This window comes from Rattus norvegicus, chromosome 14 (assembly GCF_036323735.1).
Source record: "Rattus norvegicus strain BN/NHsdMcwi chromosome 14, GRCr8, whole genome shotgun sequence".
NCBI classification, from domain to species: Eukaryota; Metazoa; Chordata; class Mammalia; order Rodentia; family Muridae; genus Rattus; species Rattus norvegicus.
Window position 1 is genome coordinate 15,188,649 of NC_086032.1, and position 18,358 is coordinate 15,207,006.

General features: G+C 46.3%; 1 protein-coding gene across 13 annotated transcripts in view; it reads right to left on the reverse strand.

Moving 5' to 3' along the window:
* The window catches only part of Septin11 (septin 11), a 155,463-nt gene that overhangs the window by 68,889 nt on the left and 68,216 nt on the right, over positions 1–18,358 (reverse strand). The window contains exons 6-12 of one of the 13 annotated variants that reach the window (XR_005492931.2): positions 16,909–17,005; positions 15,881–16,049; positions 12,468–12,600; positions 11,491–11,678; positions 5,889–5,956; positions 3,725–4,136; positions 3,100–3,492 (exon numbers count right to left, since the gene is read on the reverse strand). Coding sequence is in view for 10 of the 13 variants with exons in the window: in NM_001107208.3 (NP_001100678.1) it covers positions 5,932–5,956; positions 11,491–11,678; positions 12,468–12,600; positions 15,881–16,049; positions 16,909–17,005 (612 nt within the window). In the remaining 3 variants the exon portion in view is untranslated. Of the gene's footprint in view, positions 1–3,076; positions 4,137–4,605; positions 8,077–11,490; positions 11,679–12,467; positions 12,601–15,880; positions 16,050–16,908; positions 17,006–18,358 lie in introns of those variants that run through there. The other 12 variants (NM_001107208.3, XR_005492933.2, XM_039091846.2 and 9 more) reach the window with 12 other exon arrangements.

Genomic DNA, 18,358 nt, shown 5'->3' on the forward strand with positions numbered 1-18,358 from the left:
CGGGATTTAGCTCAGTGGTAGAGCACTTGCCTAGCATGCGCAAGGCCCTGAGTTCGGTCCCCAGCTCCGGAAAAAAAAAAACAAAACTATATTAATGAGGTCTTCTATACCCATTACTAAATAGTGCTTTGGTTTTCTGGCTACCAGATGTGGTGTTCTGAGGAAAAGAAAAAAAGCATTTTTTCAACCTCGTGCCCAAGGTGAAACCGAGCTGTCTGGGTTGTGCATCAAGCATCCTGTGGAGTGAGTTGTCTGTAGTCCCACAAAGGAGGCTAGAAATCAGTAGAACTGACAGGCGTGAAAGTGGCTTTATCCCAGAATGTTGCTGCTGTTGGTCTGAGTTGGATTAACCAGTCATTAGGGCACGAGAGACGTGTGCACACATGTAGCACAAAGTCATTAAGAAATTAGACTGGAAATTCTCTATTCTGGATAGACTTGGTTTTATGGCCTTTTGGATATACCGATGGAGGAGCAGGCCAGAGATTAAAAATTGCCTGGCCCAGATCTGTTACATTCATTGAAAAGGTAAGAGGTGACCAAGAATGTTGTATTGCTATAGAAGCTTTTGGGTTAAGGGTAAAAGGAACAACTACCTCTTTATTACCTTTAGTATAACCTTTATAGCCTATCATGTGCCAGACTGTTCAGCCTACTGTTACATGTAGCTAAGCAGAAGAAAAAAGCTATCTCCTCTCTGCACAGCAAACTTGCTGTGCATTGAGTGGAAACGGCTTAAGAGTAGGGCACTCCAGAATGAAAACCAGTAGCAAACAGCCTTGAAAGGAGCTTGTGGGAGGATGGAGCCCTAGTGGTTTTCAGACTAGGTTTGTCTTTGATGGTTGAGTAAGACATGGCACCACCTCCCTTTGCTCCACACTGGGTGTGATCAGGAGGAACAGAGGGGAAGTACGAGTAAGTGTGCCCCTACGTCCCTAATGCTCATGGCCACATGGCCCATAATAAATAAAGTACCGGGAAGGGGGAAAGTGGATGCAGACAGCTAGGAGAGCTGTCCCCACAGCTCTGCAGAGAATGTGCACAGCCCAGCTTCTTATGGAATGTTACTCAGTTTCCTCATACATTAAGTTGTGCTTTGTGAGAGGACAAGCTCAGGGTAACAGCCCCTGTTCCATTCATTTGGGAGCCACAATTGTAAGTTTCTGTGCTGGACTGGAAGGTTCCACCAACAATGATGCAGAAATGGACATGTTCTATGGACATCCAGATTGCATAGTTACCAGTGAGGCTGGAGAGGGAGGGAGTGGGCATTCAGGCTCACAATCTTGTCACATGACTGCACATGCATTCCTTTGACTGACCAGTCTGGGTATGACAGTTGCTTGCTAGCGACTGTCGTGAACAGATATAAGGACTAGGTATCACTATAAGCATTCAGCACAGGGATCTTTAAAGAGACAATGCCCTGTCAGTCTCCATGGCGAAAGAATGGCTATCTGCAAAGCAAGCAAAGGCTTTTTGTGTGGGTCATTAAATACTGTCACAATTGTGTATTTATTAGATGTCCAGAAAAGTTTATCCTGCAATCTTTTTCAGTGGTGAACAAAAAACAACTAAGAAAGTTTATGATAGGTACCATAAACTGAAATGTTTGGATGTTTGATCAAACATAATGACATGCAGGCTTTGGTTGGGGGGGTGGGAGTATTGTTTAACTTTCTTTTTAAATTTCCCAGCTCAACATACACTAATCCAGGATATATTTCTCTTTCATAATGGACTATGTTGGTTTCAAGTAGACAGCTAGACTATACTCGGATAAGCAAGTATTTGAAACTGAGTAATTTTTTTTTAAAGTTTGGGGGAAAAATAAAAAGGCTATTGCCCACAGAAACAGGTTCTATGGCCAAGTCTTTCCCACAGTGTGGATGAGGATAAGCCAGTGCATTTATTGTTGCTGGTGGTTGTCCTCAGCATAATGCCACAGCAGGCCCAGAGGACCCACAGTCATGTGAAACAAAATGCCAGGCCAGTGGCAGTCAGTCTTAGAAAACAGACCACAAGGTACTTGGCCAGTGATGTCCACAACTAGATTCTCTATGGTCACTGAATGCTTATCACCTTGGTCTCAGAACCAAGGGCAGAACAATGAAACTACACACTCTCCTTAGGCAAAATCCTGCCACCTGACCTGATTTCTAAACTTTGCTCAAACTATGACTGAAACAAAATGCTTTTTGAAAACAATGAATGATGGTTAATAAAATTGATATTAAGTGATTATAAGTTAAAGTGAATTTCAACATGATTAGTGGTTTCAACATGACCTCATGTCTAACATAGCACCAATATATGCTGGCATCAGAGTTTGTACCACACCTCATCCACTAGTCACAGCACTAAATTTTTGCCATTGCATATGGTAAAGGGGCATCTGGGCAGCTTATTAGCTCCAATGAAAACTGCCTTTACTTACATTTAGAAATACTTTGTAGTGTTAACAAGCCGCTTGCTAACAAACTCATGCAGTTGCTCTGAGGGACCTCTTCCTGAGAATAAGAGCAGCAAGGACTACTGTGTCTTCACCGGCCCACCGAAGCACTGCACCTTTCTCACAGAGGGCACCACTCAAAAGGATTCTGGCCAAATGCAACTGGCACCAGTGGCATGAACTACCTCCCACGGAGGTAAAAGTAGCTTAAGGTACAAACAAGCAACATTGTAGACAAGTAGTGAATGTGGAAGGTAACGTCATTGTTTACTGCTAGGAATCCGGAAGTTGTCTTCTGTCTGAGAGGTGAATATTATGTGTCCTAGTCCTGAGCCTGACTTGGCACAGGCTGCTCAGCATTGGAAACCTCAAGCTCACTCACCAGGCACAAGTGTTTTAAGATATGGGTGGATTCTAAGTTTTCTGATGCAAATGCTTTGATTCCTAGCAGGCCTTTTGCAGATACTGTGGAGAGAGCCACAGGAGTCCCTCTGAGAAGATAGGAACTGATCTTACCAAAGTGGTTACCTGGGAGGGGACATGTACATGTTTAGTGTTCATTTCATGGTTTGAGAAAAAATAAAAACACCAATGGACAAGAGTGAAGCAGAGCGTCACAACAAATTCAAAGGCAGGAATGGGCCAGATAGTATTTTAAGATCTCTTTAAATATAAATTGAGCCCCAGAGGCAGAAAAGTCATTTACCCAACACTGGCACAATTCAAACATAATTAAGACTTGTAGATCAAAACTCTAGTAACAAAAGGGGGCATTTTCAAATTGCATCTAAGATAAGAACATATTAAACATAATTCCCCCTTGAAGTGAGCTGAGGATTGCCATAATTTTTGATACCAAAAGTTTGAATAACAAATACAAAACGTAGGAGTGGCTAGTTGGAATCCCCCGTCCCCAAAATGAGCAGAACTTCCTCCCCAAAGAACTTATGTAAGGGATGCAGGTAACAGTCAAATAAAAAATGGTTCCTGAATTTAAAGGTAGGATGCCCACTTCTTTCTCTCAAGAGGCAGATGGTCAGCTGAAAAATAAAAACACCGTATCAATAGGACGTTCCAGAGGGAAAACTGCAGGCACCTCTGTGCATGCAATACCTTTCTTTTTTTTTTTTCCTTTTCTAAAATCCCACACCAGAACAACCCACAAAACCAATAGGAGGCAGCAAGGGTTGCCCCGCTCTGATGACCTGCTAAGAGCTTTAGATCCTGATGGGGTTGGTGAAATTTGCCCATAGGATAGAGACCAGGGGGTACCTTGTGCTATGTTTGCCCTGCAGGTGATGACAACCTCAAGTGAGGTACATGCTCTCTTCGGTCCATAAGGTCTTAGATCAGGAGGTTCAAGAAATGGCAGCTAATAAGCAAGAGGATTCCAGCCCAAGTCCCCAGGTTTGGGCCTACATTTTCTATTCCACTCTTAATATTATTGTTATTTTGTTTGGTAGTTGAAGTCACTTCGGTAGCCACTGAGGGTGGTGGTTTGTAAACAGACATTGACAATTACAAACAGCAGTGCAATGTTTGACCCAGACTTTAAAGAATGGGAGGCGATGGTGGAGATGAGGTAACTCTTCCCCAACTCGTGAACAGACAGCTCCCGCTCTTCTAATGCTGTCCATTAAGAGAGAGTAGGGCTTGGCAACATGATGGCTACATAAAGAAGAAGCTACAGAAGAGAAAAAAGAAAGGTTCAGATTCAAATTGATTCTTAAAGCCAAAAAAAAAAAAAAAAGCACTTCTCTACAACCAGCTGTGAAGGCAGTAGTCTGTCAGTTAAAAGGCCAGTGTCGTCAAGCATGGCTTGGGGAGGAGTGAGGGGGGTAGCAATGTGGTCACCCAGGGCAAGGGAGGGGAGGATGCCTCTGCTGGACACTGAAGGTCATCGACGACGTACTGGGCAGGCAGGGACAGGAGAACGAGTGTGGTGGTGAGAAATGTGAGCCACAGGATGGACACCACAGGGCAAGTGACTTGGAGAAGCTGGGCCAACCAGCAACACTGAAGTCCACCACACGAGGTAAGAAAGCAGGAGACAGCAGTCATCCCCATTTCTTTATGTGACGTAACAAGCACGTGTATGTACATAGGCATGTCAGGCAGGGACTGGAAAGAACTCACAAACGCGCACACAGAACAACGGTTGGGTAAAAATATATTTCCCCGCTTTAAGTCTTGGCACTAGTGATATATGCATAGGTCCCTGGCACCACACTACATTAACAGACACCAAGTTGCTCGGCAGGATGCTGAGCCCGCACTTCCATACTTGTCGGAACAGTATGCTTCACATCAATACAATTATTTTAGTTCATAAAAAAAAGACACGTGTCTAACATGCAGCTTACATACATGACAATCTGCATTAACACTGAAAGATTACACAACAGTTTAGAAAACATTGGTTATCTTCAAACAGCAAAAAAAAAATGACAATTCTACAACTACAGTTTAAGGCATTATCAGCATATTTTAAAATCAAGAAATAGACAAAAGTTCTAATGCTGTTCACAGCTTAATTTTCAATTTATTTTTAAAAATTCCCTTCATACCTACGTACAAACTAGACTCTGAAGGTCATGATTCAGCTAACGACTCCATAATAAATGTTCTGTCAATAGAACTAGGACTTTTTGGAACCGGACAACTCCAGACACTTGTGAATGGCAAAGGAGAGGGATTCAGATGGACAGTTCTGGTAGGACCACACAGAGACAGTACTATGTGGGTAGGGGACGCCCGAATACCAACTCTGCAGAACACTTAGGGGTGTCAGAAAAGTGAGAGGACAGGATGGAGAGGAAGCGAGAGCTGTTGCTGGTGAGTTGCAAAATAAAAGAGGAGGAAAACAAGAAACCCACACCCAACACCAGGTGGAAGACTGTCCCTGGCTGAGAGGGAGCCCTTTGGACTGATTCACACAGAGCCCAGACCATGCGGTCATACCCCACAGCGCGGATGACAATTACAGGGGACCACAGTCCATGGGCAAAAGATGCAGAGGCCAAAGAGTAAAAAGAAGTGGCCATTGTGCATCCAGCATAAAGGAGAAGCCAATAGACTGAGATCCAGAATGTCGGAGCAGAAAGTCTGCCTGGCAGAGACATCTTTTCCTGGATCTTTGTCCTGCGGGTGGTGGGAATCTTTCCCCAGCTTTATGCCCTCTACTTGACTTCTAGGATGCTATATTCAACAATGGCTGGAATCAGTAATCAATTCCCTACTTCCTCTGGAACCAAGAGAAAGCCTAAACTGTGGGGCAAAATATAAATGTGGCCGGTATAGATGTGTTTAGTATAAAAAAGGAAAAAGAATGACTACTCAGACTGTCAAGGACACCGTCCAAAAGAAAACCTCATCTGCCCCATTTGTTTTCCCTAATCTGAAACAGAAAGATCTGAGTTCTTACTCCTGTACTTACATGCAAAGGCGAAAGCACGTCCAGTTAGATTTGAGAGTATCGTTTATTCCGTGCAGAGCCAGGGACTACTGTGGAGAAAGGTATAGACACGGAAAGAAAAGAGCAGCAGTAACCAGCTACTGGAGGCTTGGGAGCAGTGGGAGGAAAAAGGTTCAGAGGCAATGCTTTTCTTTTGTAAGCTTTAGGATTCTCTTTCTTGACTTTTTATTCCCTGACTCTCCACAGGACTTACTTTAGTATGAAAAAAAAATTGATGCAAAAAAATTTTACAATCAATAATTTTGGCATCAAAAAAAATCAATTGTTTCTGAACGGATCTTAAAAGCTTTTAGGGATGCAAGAAATCGAATGCAAAGGGGTGTTTTCTATTACAAGGCACAGAAAAATAAAAAATAAAACCCCCAAACAAAACAAGCTCACACAAGCAGTGGCTGGAACAAGCAGACAACACCAATGCCCAAGCTCTTGTGTGGTGCCCGGTGAAAAAGCAAACGCAGCCACGGTTAGTCAGCATGCCGTTAGTACCTGCTGCTCCGCACAGCTAGAAAAATGGAAGCAAAGCCCGTGTCCCTGTAGGAGCTCCTCCCTCCACCAGTGAAGATGGTTTCAGCTGCTGCTGCTGCTGTCCAGTCTGGTCTACACCCAGTGAAGCCTAATTCAGTTTATGAAAGGCCACTCACTGCTTCTTCTGATGCAGAGATGAAGTAAAATATAAGAACTTGGCTGGGATCAGACGGGCTGGCTGGACAATGCTTTTATTAGTGTGTGCGACAGGGGAACGCAGCCTGCGTGATCCCGTTCACATGTAACTGGTGACGTGAGAGGTGCAGAGAGGGCCTGGGTTCATGAGAGACGACAGGGAAGAGCGGAGATCTGGTTAAAAGGGAGGCCAAGCAGGTGACAGGAGGAGTGGCAGAGAGAGGAGGACAGGACAGACAATTGTTCTCACACAAGCAGGCAGGCAGGACATGTCCTAGCTCCTGAGTTAATCCTCATCTGGGGTAAGTTGAGAGAAACTGATGGACCCAAGAGTCAGAGCAGGTCACAGTGAGGAGACAGTAAGGAAAACTCCTTAGCGGCAACTGAGTTTCAACATCAGCAAGGAGCTGGACTGGAGGCCGGTATCAGCCTAATTGATCTCTACTTTGAATAGTGGCGGCACTGTCCGATCACCCCCCTGCTACCGTCATCCTTTCTGTATTGCAAGTTTTCTCATGGTGATTCATGAAAACTTCTATTAGAAGTAGAATCAGCCTCCAGGTCTCCCGTCAGCCTTCTTAAAGCAAAGCACCCATGTGGCGCGCGCGCGTGTGTGTGTGTGTGTGTGTGTGTGTGTGTGTGTGTGTGTGTGTGTGTGTGTGTGTGTGTGTGTGTGCGCGCGCGCGCGCGTGTAGAAGGGGTGCTGAGTATATAATGTCCTTAATAGAAGATTCTTTAGCTAAGCAATACCTAATGAGGGGGTCTTTAAGATCTGGACTCATGAGGACACCAGGGACTCGCCGGTGAGGTGAACGGAATCCTGTTTCTTATGCCAGTCTGTAGCTTTGGGCCTGCTGGACAGTGGGCACTCAGAGGCAGACTCCATCCCTAAGACAGCCTGAGCAAATCATAGGCTTGGGCCAAGTAAGCAAGCGATTAAATGAAAAAGCCGGAAGAGGGGGAAAAGCTGTCTTGGACGCTCGCTCATGTTTCTGCTGACTTTCTTGCCCACCTCTGGTTTGTGGCAAGTCTAAAGAAGGGACGATGAATTCAGGGGTTGGGCAAGCATGAGACGCACAATTAAGAAAATGCAAGTTGTTGCCATGGCTACTCAGGGTTTTAGCTCAGCTGCTGAGGCAGTGAGTTTTCCCTCCAGACATACAGGTAGTTATTTTACCCCGCTTTCCTTGGTCCAAAGCGACATACAAGTGACAGACATGCTTCCTGCTGCCACTTGGAACAGGCATACAAGGCAAATCATCAACTTTCCAGAAACAAAGTCCAGCTGCGCGTGCGCTTGCTGACGTCCCCTGTGCTAGTTTCCCACCACCTGACATCGTTCAGTAAAATGAGCTAAGTTACTGGTATCTGGGGAAAGGCTGAAACAATGAATCAAACAGGACACAGATGACAGAGGTACGCTACTACTGCCAAAGCAGGTGAATGCGGGAGCGTCCTTGGCTTGCCAGGCCTTTATGCGAAGCTTGCACTGCAAGTTAAAAAAACAAAACAAAAAAAAGTTAGAAATGATAACAAATTAAATGAAAAGAAAACCAGGAGCGCCGGCACCAGCATTCAGTGGTGGCGAATGCTCATGCAATGATTATGGGACTGAGAGAAATTAAAAGAAAAAACCCCAAGTAGCCTACAGGAAAAGCAAAGAGAACCTTGAACCCTGAACAGAGAGCATGTGGCTCAGTTTCCTTATGCGTGGAATTTATATTCATGAGTGACCTTGAAACCGAGGCAAGGTCCAGTGGAAGGATCCACTGTCTCGTTTGTTTCTGCGAATAGCGTGACACTATCGTCTGTAAGGAGTGAGAGTGCGCTAGGACTGAACAGAAACGTCATCTTGCACTTCCAGGCTGTGGGAGGAGTCAGAGAATATACAGTGGGTATCTTGGTACGGACGACTTGGAGGAGAGAGCTAAAGTAGCTTGCAAATTGGAATATAGTGGATGGACGGCATGCTACTGGTCTAGCTGGGAAAGGCTGAAAAAGAACATGGTTAGAGCTACAACAGGTCAGGAACTTTCTCCCTCTTTAGCACCAAAGCAACGCCAAACCGGGGATCTGCACGGCTAGTTTTTGGCAACTCCAAAACATGCAACTTCATTGCTGAGCAAAACCAAACCAACAACAAAAAATTTGTTTAAAAGAAAAAGAAAACCAAAAGAGGTGAGCTGTGGCAAGTGCAGTCATCACAGGCCAGTTTAGGATGGTGGCGCTGACAGTCTTCTCTGGGGTCAGACATGCCCCAGCAAATGTCTCCTGGCGACCGTATAAATGGTTTTCAGGAGAGGGACAGTGTCCACTAGAAAACCTTTTCTCAGGGAGTCCTACCACAGCAGTGCAGCCCCAGACATGGGAAGTGGCTTGGTGGCCAGAGATGGCAGAAGGTGAGGTCCAGCTAACAGCAGTGGAAGGGTTAGTTCTACTCTGTAATCTTAGGAAATGTTATATACTCTCGTGCCACTCTCAGGTCAAGGGGAGGTATAAAGCCTTACCTATGTTAAAAAAAAAAAGGAGTGCACTGTTAGAATAGGAGAAAAAGGGTTTAAAACTATTTGAAAGTGGATTAAGACTGGCAGAGGGGTGCACAGCGGATGGAAGGCGTCCCTCGGAAGCTTTCTGCTCAGCACAGCCAGCTCCTAAGAGGCATGGGTTAAGACTTGCCCCTGCTGCAGCTATGGCCAGGAGAAAGAACCGGCCTCTTTCTTGGTTGCCTGGTTACTGTCCTTCTGTGGTCCTCTCTAGCCAAAACCTTCCACTGGTAATAAGAGGAATGACTTTTTTTTTCCTTTTTTGACTTTTTTTAAAAACAATTCAGGCCTCCAACAAGCCCTTGCTTTCATTATACAAGCAGAAGCATGGAAAAGGTAAGAACCAACCGACACAAGAAGCACGGTTAGTCACTGAGCCTGGTGATTACTGTGAACCAAGTCTAACACCATCGATAATAAATGAGAATACATAAATAAAGCTAAAATAGATTTTAACACAGATGTCATGTAAACTTTAAAAGCATTATACACTGGTAAAGCCTAGGACGAGGAGAAAATAGGGTCGCTTGTTCCACAGCAAAAGATGTCCATCAATAAACCAAGGTTTCTGATGGAGGGACAATAATGATCGGTTCTTGGAATTTTTATTGCTAAAAGGCACATCCAGTATACAAGAAATATTGTTTTTTTAAACATTGCTGGTCTTTTATCAACATTTTTAGTTTAAAACTTGTACCTCTACCCACTTTAGTGCTTCAGGGTGAGAAGACCTACCCTTTGGGCTTCCTAAGCAGCCTTTTATACACACACTCTCCATTCATTCATTCATTCATTCATTCATTCATATTCTCTCTCTCACACACACATATACACATACACACACACTTCTGTAGTTTTTTTTTTCCAGATAAGGAACTTCCATCAAGGTTCAATGCCAAACGGCTTTGACTCTGGCTTGCCTTGTGGAGACGCCATTCTCAGTGTTAGCTTTTCCAACACATGGAGAAACAAAGGATTGTATTGAACTAGATCACCGAGGCAGTTGTTTCTCCCAGAATTAGCCCACTAAATCTGGGCTGCTGGACTCCTTTGGTGACTTGGATCTACACCAACGCCAATTAAAGCCATACGTTATCTGTGTGGACCACTTCTGTTACTGCTTAGACCCTTTCCTGTTCCTTTGTCCTCTGGGCACATTTCCTACTGCCACAGAGCTTGCAAAAGCACTGTGTGTAGAGCATGCTTTACTAGTCTTTTAATGTCACCACCATGGTGCAAAGCCTACAGGTACACTGCAGTGGCCTAGAGTAAAGCCCAATGCATGAGCGCCAGGATTAAGTGACCACAGCACTGGGCTGGCTTGTCAGCCCTCAGTCTCAATCAGGATTGTGTAGAGACTGAACCCTAAGGGCTACATTTCTCAATGAAGGAAACTTCTTGCTTGCCCAAGTCCTACCACTTTTGTTGTTACATAGCTGCCAGCTTTTCTCCCAGCACCTTAGCCTCCAAGGACGAAAAAGAAGAACCCTAAAGAGGGCTCCAGGGTTGCCCTTACAGTTAGACTAGCTCAGTAGGTTCTAGAAAGGAAGGTGGCATCCCAGGGCATCCCATGGTTGTGGAGCCACGGAAGTTTTCCAAGGGCTTCCTTGGCACCATATTCATTAAACCCAGAGCTACACTGTCAAACACTACCTCCTCTGCTTAAGGTGACTCAATGAACAGCTCCAAACCACAGAAGTACAAGGAAGGGCACTTCTCAGCTAGTTCAGACAGCTGCTACTGGGGTGCCATAGGAGGTGACATCTGTGATGACCTGAGAGAGCACCTAGCCCTTTGATACTCAAAACCAAGGCTGTATGGCAACTGCTCTGTATGGAGTGCAGGGGTGGCATGAGGGTTGCCAGGGCTGTGCTAAATGGGTGGGCATTTTGGTTGACCTTCCCCATACGATAATCCTCCAGATAAACCAGCACCCACCAGTTGTTGTTTGGAATATAAAATTCAGTGGCTGGCTCGCTGTACTGCCTAACAGAACAGAGAACCCATGTGAACAACTGCAGTTTTTAAAACGCTTTTATCAAGAGTCCCGAGAAAGCCTCCAGAGGCACTAAGAGAGCCGGTCTGTCTTCTCTGAGTCTCCTAGTATTGCTGCAAAGCTGCTACGGAAGCTCACAGGCCACTGCTATCCTGATTGCTCGGTCACCATAGTGACGTTTATAAGTTAATCCTTTAAAAAAAATACCTCCAAAACCTCTGTCATCTTCCCTGCACTGTAGAGAAAAATACTTGCTTCTATTTTTCCTGGCGGCAGACCAGTTTCCAGTCTGTATGTAGGAAAGGTAAACATGCAAGAGGAAGAGATTGTTAGCGTCCCCAGGAGGCGGGCGACACCTGCTTACTTTTTCTTATCCTTGTCCTTCTTGGTCTGCTGGGCCCCAGACTGCTGGGCCTGCGACTGCAAGAGCTGAGCCGCCGCCTTCTTCTTCTGGAAGTTGCTCACCTCCTCCTCAAGCTCCTTCTTCTTGTCTTCCACCTTTTTCTTCTCCTCTTGGTGAGTCCGCTTCAGGAGGTCAAACTTCTCATGAAGCTGGGAGGAACAAAGGAAAATAGGTGTGACAAAAGGAATCAAACATCCGTGTGAGCCCGGTGCAGAATCAGGACATGCAGCCCATCAGTGCTCTTGCCTTGTGATGGTTTGCATAGCAATGGCCCCTACAGGCTCGTGGACTTGAATTCTTAGTCATCATGGAGTCATCATGGCATTGCGTGAAAGGGACTAGGGGGTGTGGCCTTGTGGAAGGAAGTGTGTCACTGGAGCCGGCTTCCAGGCCACGTCCCTGTCTTCCTGCAGATACATGCATGTGAAAGTCTCAGCTACTTCACCAGCACCAAGCCTGCCTGCCTGCCTGCTGCCATGCTCCCCTCATGGAAGAGTTGCCAAGGTCATGGTGTCTCTTCACAGGACAGTGACCAGGACAGGTCTGACGTATCTGGAGGAGGAAGGTGTGGATGCTGAGCCCTAAGCATTTCTGTCATGTGAGCTCATCAGGGTGTGGGTGAGACCATAATGCAAAGCCTCCACTGTGTAGCTCCTTTAGTTGTCTGACCCCCAAATCTCACTAAGAAACTGAGGAAACTCGGAGCTGGAAAGACCACGTGATCAGAGTTAGAGACCTAAGAACTGGTTCTAGCCCTGTCTACCGCAAAAATCACTCAGCTTTATGGCTCCTGGTTCACCATCTGCTAAATGGGGACAAGAATATTTGGCCAGCACTGCTTGCCTGGGGGGGAACCACTCTGTACCACGGAGAAGTCTCATTAACCGCAGCGTGCTCTTAATGTGCCAGCTTCAGCTCCTGGAGGCCAGACCGCTCACCTCTTTCTCCGCCTCCTTGAGCTCCGCCTCTTTCTCCTTCACTCTCATGACAAACATCTGTCTCATCTCCTCCTCCTTCTTCTGCAGCTCTCCCAGGAACTCATTCCTCTTTGCTTCATATGTCTCCTGGAGACTATTAAAAATCACAAAGCAAGACAGGGCATAAGACAGCATCATACATTTCAGTTCATGCCATTTCTCCCTCTCGGATTCCAAAAGAAAAACCTTGCCACCCTAAAGCTCACATCAAGAGTTTTATTATTTATGCCGAGATTGCAGAAACAAATACGTCGAAAGCATAATGCAATGCTGAAGGCCTGCGGCTAACCGGACAGGTCTGTCTGTCTGTCTTTCTTCCTTTCTTTCTTTTTTTGAAGATTTATTTATTTCATGTATATGAGTACACTGTAGCTGTCTTCAGACACACCAGAAGAGGGCATCAGATCTCACTACAGATGGTTGTGAGCCACCGTGTGGTTCCTGGGAATGGAACTCAGGACCTCTGGAAGAGCAGTCAGTGCTCTTAACCGCTGAGCCATCTCTCCAGCCCACCAGCCTGGTTTCTTACATGAACAGGCCAGCCTAGCATCATGGGTGAAATGAGTGGAACTGGAGTCCACCAGAGCTGTAATTATGGCCTCAGCAACTAACTGACCTTGGTAGGCACAGCTCTCTAGCTCCCTGCACAGGGCATCAAGCACAGTGACACCTTCACGGGATAAGATCGTGCACATGAGTCAGGCATTACTTGGGAAAAGCATCTGCCATTCGGCAGTGTTCACTCATCTCCCTCTACCCCCCAAAGGGCAAATGGACTTAGCAAGAAGGCCACCTTCCAGAGCCGGGGCAGAAAACCCAAGAGGCTCAAGCCATGTTACAGTTTTAAGTGGTGTAGGGAGGAGTCTTAGTTTCACTCTGAATCTTGTACTCTTCCCTTCTGCAGAACTCAGAGCCTGAGTTTCAGGATGAAACTGTATCTCTTAAGTCAGAACAAAGACATTCATAGAGAAAGCGCCTTTGGCAACACAAAGGACCCCACCCCTGCCCACACACATACCGGACTACAAAGAAGCAGTAGCTGGTGTCTGATAGGTACTCCCTTCTCTCTTCCCAGTTCATCTACAACAGCTCAATGGTAACAGCCTACAATGGTCTACTTTGAACTCAGGCCGAATTTACCCTAAGGGCCAACTATAGACTCATTGATAAGTGGCTATTAGCCCAAATGCTTGAATTACCCTAGATGCACAGAACACATGAAACTCAAGAAGATGACCAAAATGCGAATGCTTCACTCCTTCTTTAAAAGGGGAACAAGAATACACTTGGCAGGGAATAGGGAGGCAAAGTTTAGAACAGAGGCAGAAGGAACACGCATTCAGAGCCTGCCCCACATGTGCCCCATACATATACAGCCACCCAATTAGATAAGATGGATGAAGCAAAGAAGTGCAGACCGACAGGAGCCGGATGTAGATCGCTCCTGAGAGACACAGCCAGAATACAGCAAATACAGAGGCGAATGCCAGCAGCAAACCACTGAACTGAGAACAGGACCCCCGTTGAAGGAATCAGAGAAAGGACTGGAAGAGCTTGAAGGGGCTCGAGACCCCATATGAACAACAATGTCAACCAACCAGAGCTTCCAGGGACTAAGCCACTACCTAAAGACTATACATGGACTGACCCTGGACTCCAACCTCATAGGTAGCAATGAATATCCTAGTAAGAGCACCAGTGGAAGGGGAAGCCCTGGGTCCTGCTAAGACTGAACCCCCAGTGAACGTGATTGTTGTGGGGAGGTAATGGGGGCAGGATGGGGAGGGGAACACCCATAGAGAAGGGGAGGGAGGGGGATTAGGGGGAATGTTGGTCCGGAAACCAGGAAGAGGAATAACAATCGAAATGTAAATAAGAAATACTCAAGTTAATAAAGATTAAAAAAATAAAAAGAAACGTCTTGGGCTCAAACTGGGCAATCCCTTCCTCTACCAGTAGGTGGCAACCTGGCCTAGAGCCTCACCTTCCACCATGACTCAGAGTTATCCTTCCACTCATCCCAAACTTTCTCCACCATGGGAGGGGGTGTGTTGATCTGTTCAAAGGGGGGCAACTGCTAGGGTACTGAGCCTACCCTTTCTTCCACATTAATTCACTTATCTATTCATTTTACATTTACATCCTGATCACTGCCCCAACTCCCTGGTGCCCCACCCTGAGCCTACCTTCTTCTAAAGTGATTTTTTTTTTTTAAGATTTATTCTATGTATATTACTGTCACTGTCTTCAGACACGCCAGAAGAGGGCATCAGATCCCATTACAGATGCTTGTGAGCCACCATGTGGCTGCTGGGAATTAAACTCAAAACCTTGGAAGAGCAGACAGTGTTCTTAACTAATGAGCCCTCTCTCCAGCCCCACCACCCCCCTTTAAAGTTTTTTAAACTTTATTTTTATGTGTATGGGTGTTTTGCCTGAATGTATGTCTATGCACCTGGTGACCAAAGAGGCCAGAAGAGAATGCCATCCCATGGAACCGAAGCTGGAGATGGCCTTGAGCCGCCATGTGGGTACTGGGAATCAAACCCAGGTCCTCTGCAGGAACAGTCGTGAGTTAGCCATTAAGTGGTCTCTCCAGCCACCACTACCCTTCTCCCTTGCACATTTTGCATGTCTGTCCATCTGTGATATGGAAAATATCAGATTTCCTAAGTGTTTTCCTTCCCTACCCTCTGTCAGAGTTGTACACCAGTGTGAGATACAATGAGAACCTGAGGGCTGGAGAGACAGCTTGGTGGTTACACTGATGGTCACTCTTCCAGTCCCCAAGTCTGGTCCCCAGCACAGTCATCAGGTGGTTCACCTGTAATTCCAGCACCAGGGGATCTGACACCCTCTCCTGGCCTCTGTGGACAGATGCTTGCACACAGGTATGCGGGTACACATACAAACCCACGTGCTTTGTAAAGAAAAAGTACTTGAAAATTTTTCAGCTAAGAGTCTGAGGAAGTGAAATCTGTGTACAACAAATGAATGGAGGCAAATGTTAGCCAGCAGCTGCATCCTATGGGTCAGGCACTACATATGCCCCACAAACATAATTAGGATCTAAGGCTCAGAGGCCAAGGAGGCAAGGATTCAGAAAGACCTCCTTTCCTTAACCACTAGGACTTCAGGCCGGTTGCTTACACTTTCGGCTATCTGAATGCTAATCCTTGTAAATGTGGGTAGCAATACCAACATCCACAGCATCCCGAGCTGAGATGACAATGAAATATGGTTATCCCAACCCCTGATGATTAACCACCCTCTCGCCAAGCTACTGAGGTTCCAAAGCTTCAGTCCAGCCACTCTTGCCGTGGTGCACAGACACACCACTGCCTGAGACATCTGTCTGCTGTGCAGGCTCCTACCTGAAGGGCTTGCTGTCAGGGTCAGTGTCCTTGAAGCCCATCTCCTCGAGCTTACAGCGCCGATACAACTCGTAGTGGCGAGTGTGCGTCTGCTCTCGCAGGTCCTCCATGTTCACTCGGATCAGCATCTCCCTCAGCTTCACAAAATCACAGTGGTTTTCGTTCTCAACTACGAGAAAAATAAGCAATGGAGAGGAAGGCCATCAGTAGTGATGTCATTGAGAAGCAGGGGGAAGTTCCAGAGGGCGTGTTGCCACCCCTCTTGAGATCTAAGATCTTGAAGGCATACAGGACATCTTGCTGGCTCCTCTGTCATTCTCAGGAAGCCCTGCTGAGGGTGACAAAAAGATGGTGCCAAGGGAGGGACTTCACAATCTTTCCTTTACCCTTCAACCACTCTGCCTGCCAAATCATGACTCTTCCCCTGCAGAGGCAGAGGTCTGGGTTTGGGATACAGCTGACGGTCCAACAGGGGTAGTAACATCTGGCTCCAAGGTCAGACCCATGACTACCACTCCATGCTGTCCCAACCCAGCAGTGCTTAAATACCACCATTCTTCCTAATTACCAGATTTTTGCTGAAACAGCATTTCCTTGGAAAACAACTTTCCCAGAGACAAGAGAGAAACAGGTTCTTTCCAGCTATCTGACGCTTTGCTAGTGAGACAGTCTTTGTGAAGAACAGTTTCCTCTTACAGGAGCTTTTACTAATTTCCTAAAGAGCCTGACATCTTGAGGGGCTGCCTCTGGCTCAGGGCTGTCTACCTGCCCCATCGACGACCATTTCTTTCTTCCTCACATCCATGGTGGTTAAGCATGCGGGGTGGGGGTGGGGAGGGTTGCAGGAAGCAGGGGAGGGAACAGGGGTGTGGAATGGAGTTAGTGGAAGTGGGGCAGACAGCCCCTCCCATTCCCACATGACTCAGGTTGCCACCTCCTTCCACATCGTGGGGCGGGAAGAAAGATGGCTGTCATTTCTTCATCACAGGAGCTCACATAAGAGCCCCCTCCCCCATGACAGAACATACCCTGCACCACACCCCAAGGGTACTGCCTGGCCTTCGCCATCTTGTTGCCAATCTTCACCTCTTCGGTACTGCCAACCACTGCAAATGGGAGATGGACCTGTCGGGAGACAGAAGAGGTGAGCGGTTATCACACAGCACCATGCAGAGCTCCTGACCCCATCACTAGAGAGGGGTCCCTTTCCTTAGAGGCAAGAGAAAAGGCGGTAACAGGACAGCCAGGGGTGACTACAGTCTGGTGGATAACGTCTATGGATCATGCTCTCCATGATCTTGGATTCTAGCCGAACGCAAGCTAGATTTAAGGAGCGACTTGAGCTTGACCTCCATGTCATCTGTCACAACTGACATTCTGACACACTGTGTCTATCGAGTACTTAAAACATGGCTTGTTGAGGACGTCAGGAAAGATGGGTCAGTGGTTAAGCACACCGGCTGCTCTATGAGAGGAGGAACTCTGTGAAGGCAGACTGGGGGGCAGCATTGGGGATGTAAATTAATTAATTAATTAAGAATAAATCTATTAAATATAAATATATATATGGCTTGTGGTATCAGGAGGTTCACTTTTAAATTTCATTTACTTTTAACTGATTCACGTTTAAATTTTAAAACGATGAAAGCAATGGAAAATACCTTCCCATTAAATATTAAATTGATTGATGAGCAGGCCTTGGCAGCTCTGAGCTCAAATCAAATCTTAAGACAACAGTTTTATGTTGGTAATGCAAGTTTTAGGAAACATCATCATAGGTAACTGTCTACATATTAAAAAAACCTCTAAAGCATGTTAGGAATAATGGGACCCTTGGACCTGCCTCTTGACTGTAATCTGATGACATGTAAATGAAGATCATTTGTTTCTGATGAACCTGAAGTCTGACTTGAGGCGCAAGGGGGGGGGTGTCATTAAATGTAAACGTTGGATTCCAGAGACCTGCTCCGGAAGCATCACATTGGTGAGATCTAAACGGACTGTGCTGAACTTCATTTTATTTCTACCCAACACTGTTTTCCTTCCTGGCTTTGCAGTGGTTGGGTAGGGTGGGGTGGGGCCCAAAGCCTTGCACAGGTGAGAACATAGCCGAGGCCCAGCTGCAGAACCACTTCAGACAGGCTCATTGGGACACGAATTCCCAGTTAGAGACACAGTATTCCAAAGTATGGTGTCCAAGACAACGGCCTCTTCCGCACTGGGTTATCTGGTAGTTATGACTACATCCTGAGTGTGGGGGAGAAAGCTGACTGCTTTCTATCAGCACACAGGAGTAAGGAGACCTTGAGAGCGTCTTTGAGAAGTACTGTTTATGGTTTCCTGTCCACTGTTGAGAAGGGAGACAGCGTTTTCAAGATAATCAGGCCGAGTTCACAGCTCAGGCTGCAGGCATGGCATTCTGTGTGATGTTCACGATACCTGAATTTCCTAGTCCAGGGGACTCTGGAGCAGCAGCTG